This window comes from Terrapene carolina, unplaced genomic scaffold (genome assembly GCF_002925995.2).
Source record: "Terrapene carolina triunguis isolate 2854851 unplaced genomic scaffold, T_m_triunguis-2.0 Scaffold29918, whole genome shotgun sequence".
Lineage (NCBI taxonomy): Eukaryota > Metazoa > Chordata > Testudines > Emydidae > Terrapene > Terrapene triunguis.
The window spans coordinates 2,208-8,038 of NW_020694269.1; the positions used below are offsets into that span (position 1 = coordinate 2,208).

Sequence of the window (5,831 nt, forward strand, 5' to 3'; positions counted from 1 at the left end):
AAAGTATGTTCTTGCTTTTATACTTTTCTTTTTGTTACCAACAACAGTAAAAAATGGCATACAAATTAAATAAAATTTACCTGAAGAAAATGCATATTTAGTGCACACCATTAAAAATTCTTTAGAAAATACCATCTACCACCATCACTAGGGAGTCACAAATGTTGACTTTTTTATTACATCCACTGTAATAATAAATCAGTATTAAAATCTGTGCATGTTATACATCCATGCGGGGAGGAGACCTACAGGAACTGCCAGATACTGCAGGAGGAACATGTGGTGACGTGGCTACCTTGTCCCCAGGGAGCCTTCTCTACCTTACACTGATAGGGCCCCATCTGTTTGGCTGTTTGATGGGGGTGGGATGGAATGAGTTCACATTAACAAGGGGGAATGCAGCTTAACAGACTTCTGAACAGCTAGGAGGAGGAAGGGGATGAGTTTGCAAAGATTAATTATTAGAAAAGGGGTAAAAATACTCACAATTGAAAGTAGTTAACAGGTAAAGTAAATTAAAAAAATAGCACTCTGCTGATATGCTGTATCTTTTTCCTCCATCTGCTGCCACCTGCTTTGTTGTTGTTGTTGTAGACTGTAATCTTTTTAGGTCAAGGACTATGTCTTCCTATGTCTGTACATATTGTCTGTATGCATACTGCATATAGTTTGTGACATGAGCATCTGTATAATATATTTTATTGTTTTCAATGTACAGAAGGTCCTTGTCTGGTACACACAATTACTGGAGATTTGCTGAGAGCACTTGAAGGGACTGAAAACTGCTTGTACCCTCGCTTAATTTCAGTATCTAGTGAAGGCCACTGCATCATCTACTATGAGCGAGGACGGTTCAGCAATTTCAGCATTAATGGCAAACTCTTAGCTCAGATGGAGATCAGTGACTCAACCAGGGTAAATCTAAATGCAAACAACCATTTGACACAGCAGTTCTTTTTTAAAATAAATGGAATGTATTTGCAATGTTACTTAGAGAAAATACAGAGGTGAAAGTGGGCCGGTATGGGCTGGTACGGCATACCAGTAAGAAGTGGCCGCCGGTACCGGCACACACACAGCCCACGTTAAAGCACCGACGGGTAGGCACCCTACCAGCAGGGTTGCCGACAGGGGGGCGCAAAAGGGGCAGCTGCCCTGGGGCCTGGCGATTTAAAAGGGCTCGGTATCCCGGCCGCTGTTGCCCCTACCGTGGCAGTGGCCGGAGCCCCGGGCCCTTTAAATCACCGCCAGAGCCCCAGTCGGCACAGACCGGGCAGCGTGGAAGGGCTGGCTTAGGGAGGCTGACCCCAGCCCCACCCCTTCTGCCCGAGGCCCCGCCCCTTCCGGGGGCCCATGTCGGTAAGTCTTTTATCTTACTTTCACCCCTGAGAAAATAACGCGTGTAAAATTGCTGTTCTCAGAAAATGTAATGTTCAAATAGATATCCTTTTATGTCCATCTCAAGTCAGCAGTGAACTCATGCTTTTTCAAAATAAGTAAGAACAAATTGTTTTTGATACCAGATGATTCCTGGAATTTAAGTTCAGACTTAAATTTCAGCGGGAAATATGTCTTTAAAACAAAATTGTTTGAAATTAATTCCTTCTTTACTTATTAGCAAAGACATGAATTCAGGCCCTGTTCTATCAGTAGCACTTGAAGCAGTGTAAGGAATGCAGATCTCTACTCTGCCTTAGGTGTTAGTGATGGCATCAAATACTGCAGGGCAAACACAAGTTTTGCATGCTGAACTCAAGTCTTGGCACTTAAAAGCTTTGTAGGTCGCAGGTGAAATTTATTTATTTTTCATTTTAAAGGCACACAGGTAATTTATTGAAGATTTGGGGTCCCTAAACAGTTGTTATTTTTAAGTATTTCTCTTCACCTTTAAATGTGGGTAGAAACATAAACATACACTCCATTAGTGAAAGCTATTTGTGGGGCTGTTTGTCAGTTTTCCCCAATATTACCTGAAGTTACCGGTTTTGTTTGTCTCTTCTGAAGGCCATCCTCCTGAGCAGTGATGGACAGAACCTCGTGACTGGGGGGGACAATGGAGTAGTGGAAGTGTGGCAGGCTTGTGATTTTAAACAGCTCTATATTTACCCTGGCTGTGATGCTGGCATTAGAGCAATGGACTTGTCTCATGATCAGAGGTGAGTTGCTGCATTAGAATTAAAATCATCCGGTAAATATTAAACAAAACTATTAAATACTGTTTCCTTGATGTTAGCATGTTAAACTACTGTTATACTTAATTTAAAATATGTGATACAACTAAGCTCTCAGTTATTTCCTGTTGATCTAGCTGAATTGACATTTTAGGCTCTGATCCTATAGGCACTTCTACATCTGCTTAACTTTAAGCAGACACATAGTCCCATGCACCATTTCCTCCCTTAGTGTAAATCAGGAAAATTACATTGACTTCATCTGAGATACACTGATTTATGGCAGCTAAGGATCTGGCTTGATTGCATATGCATAAGTGTTTGCAGGATCAGGGCCTGAGTGAGTATTGTATTATCATTGGCCAGTGCAGGGATGTATGAGCCTGATCTCTGAATCTCCTATTTTAGTGTGATTAAAATGTAAGTCTTAATGATGTATTTATACCGGGTTGTAAGTGGGTTTAGTTTTTGCGTCATTTGCCAGTATGGTGTTTGTCAGCAAAACTCACACTCATGAAATGTGAAGAATACATAGATTTTTAAAAATCCTATAGTATTCATTTCAGCTTATTTTTCTTACACTTTTTAGAATTTTTATACTATGTGCCACTGTTTGATACAACACCAAAAATATCCATACATCAAATACCTACTCAATTTATTTGTGTTTCATTTGATGATCTGAAAGAAGATTTCTGTCTCAGCCAAATCAAAACTAACTTACAAAATGAGGCTTATTTACTCTTGGAATTCTGCCAGTTTATGTTACAGTGCTGTACAGCGTTCTATAGCTTCTTGTTTACAATAAGCAAATATAGCAGATTCTTTTTACTAGACTAATTTCTCTATCTTCTGATTCTAATGCTGGGTTCTGAAACCCCATTTCAGCAATGCACATAAGCACAGGCTTACTTTCAGCACGATTTAAGTGGGACGGATAGAATGCATTTTGTATTGTTTGGTATCAGCAATTGGTTGACATCCAAGATCCAGTTGTAGGAGGCAGATAAGAAAAACTCAGACTCACAATTAAAGGAGTCAGTTGTAACTAGAAACTCATCACAATTACTTCTGCTAAAGAAAGAAACTAGGAGTATATTCAGTATGAAACTTTTTAAGAACACCTAATTAGCGCAATATGCATTTATATATAACTGTCAAAGAGAAGCCCCTGTTCTGTTGCTATTTTTAATATTCAGCATAACCTGCAGTTTTTGAAAGTTAAAAGATGACTAATATATGGGTAAAAAATGTAACAAGTTCAGTATCTATCTTTTTACCTTTTTCAGAACTCTGATTACTGGCATGGCTTCTGGTAGCATTGTAGCTTTTAATATAGATTTCAATCGGTGGCATTATGAGCATCAGAACAGATACTGAAGCTGAATGAAGAACTGAAAGCCAAGGTAAAGCTGAGAGCACAAGTGCTACAATGAAAGGCGTAATCTCTGGTGGAAAAACACGTCTGCATTGACCTCCGTTGTACATTCCATTACACCCAGCAATAGCTGTACATTGTAGTCAGCAACCATTTTATTTTGTGTGTTTTTTCACAACTGAACACCAGCTGCTGAAAAGCAAGCTTGTATCATGTAAATTATATGAATTAGGAGATGTTTTGGTAATTATTTCATATATCTTTGTTGATTGAGAAAAGGTAGTAGGATGCGCCACAAGAGACTTTCGAAAATTCTGAGGAACCTTGTGTCCAGTTGTTACGATGTTTAGTCTGTGAATCTAACATGCATCCCATTTCCAGTCTCTTTTCAAGCTGAGAAAAAAAAATATGTTTGATACTTTGTACATCAGATGCACATCTTAACTTTGAAGGGATACTTTTGTAAAAGTAAAACCTTGTATAAAGAACAAAAATGTTTCTTAATTTTATTGTGGAGTTACAACTTGCATGTACTTTAAACCTGATGTCTTGATGGAACAGGGGTATTCACACAAATCAAACTGGAGATCTGTCTAAGGGTGCAGCTTGCATTAAAGGGTTGAATTTGGGTGCAATCAGTAATTTTGACATTTTCACCAAAATATGTTTTTCACTTTTTAAATCTAAACTCATTCTCTTCCAAGTGGAGTTTTGCTCATGAAGCATTTGGATAAGAAGCCATCATTTGCCATACTTATACAATGAAAGTTAAATTCTTCCCTTTTAAACTTATAGACAAGTCAGAAAGGGAGCATAGTGGAAAGGTTCTGATTTTCATTATATCAAGAGTCTTGTAATGCTCTTTAGTGCTTAATGACTCCCAACAAGGCAAGAGTGCTATACTTCTGGATTCATCACATTTGGCATATGGTCCACTGAGGGAAGAGGGCCTCAGTTACATTTTTCTCTTATTTTTCCTCTGAATAGCTTGGTTTGTTTAACAACCTTAGCTTTTATTGCAAAGATAAGTTATTCTTTTAGGTTCTTCTGAAAATCTCACCGGAAGTCACATTCTCAGCCTAAGGCACTTCATGTTTTACAGTACTGTAATGATGACTATCAGAATAATTTTCCACACATTGTACTGATCAAATTACACACCCAGGGGTATATACACTTTATTTCATGTTTCTTCTTTGTATATTTGGTGACTGTATTGTCATAGATGTACATATTGTGTCGGTAGGGCTATGAGGCATGTAACAGGAATGTAATTTTCTCAGAATTTACACTCACTTGCAGTCATTTATTTAAAATGATAATGGATTCTTTGTATTGGCACTTTGCACCAGAAACATATCATTATTTATTGATGTGATTACTTATTTGTTATCCACCTTGTATTAGTAAGTTTTAGCACTGAATTCCTTCTTCATTGTTGTTTGTATTTAAAAGATTCTGAAATCATGGGGAATCAACGTAATGATTAAGTTATTCATCACCAGTCTGTAAGCAATATCTTGAGTTTATAGCTTAGAATTGGGAGAATACTGAACATCTGGAAGACAAGTTCATTTCATCTTGAGATCATGGTGAAATATTTTGGATATATAAATTCCTTAAGCTATTGTAACCATGTTTTATTGCAAAGATGTAAAATATGCCAGATGTGTGTGAGTTGGAAATCCAAAAAAGAAAAATAAAATATGCAAAGAATTCAGTGATTGTTTTTTATTTCATTGAACTTTTCATCAAAACATCCACATCGTCACTGGAAATAAATAATAGTTTTAAGAAATGTTCTCTATTATAATCAGTGTCTATAAAAATGGATATCTTGGAGGTTGTGGTCTCAGTCTCTGAAGGGAGTGAAGAACTCTAGATACATAGTTTGATTTCTAATCCTTTAGATTACCAACACATAAAGAGAAAATACTAAAGTTGTTCTGAACAGCAAAAAGAAGAAATAGAAAAGTTTGAAGAAAGTAAACTTATGATTTAAAAATCTGCCTATGGCTGCAGTCCTGTCATTTGGATCCTTGTGAGCAGATAGCATGCATTTCAATGGAGTCTGATCAAGGCCATGTTGGCATCTCTCAATACCTGACACTTAGCATAAAAACAATAGACAACTGTAACAGAAATATCTGGCAAGCAATTATCTATCTCTGGTTCTCAAACTGTGGGTCGGAACCCCAAAGTGGGTCACGACCCCATTTTAACGGGGTTGCCAGGGCCAGCATTAGACTTGCTGGGACCCAGAGCTGATACTGAAGCTCAAG

The 5,831-nt window shown here is 37.7% G+C and overlaps 1 protein-coding gene across 1 annotated transcript; it reads left to right on the forward strand.

The window, feature by feature from the left end:
- Nucleotides 1–718: 718 nt before the first annotated feature.
- Nucleotides 719–3,784, forward strand: LOC113409130 (neurobeachin-like; the record flags this gene model as incomplete). Its single annotated transcript, XM_026662732.1, has 3 exons — nucleotides 719–915; nucleotides 2,005–2,156; nucleotides 3,461–3,784. Coding segments are annotated over 3 exons (440 nt in total), but the record flags the coding sequence as incomplete, so codon positions are not given.
- Nucleotides 3,785–5,831: the final 2,047 nt, after the last annotated feature.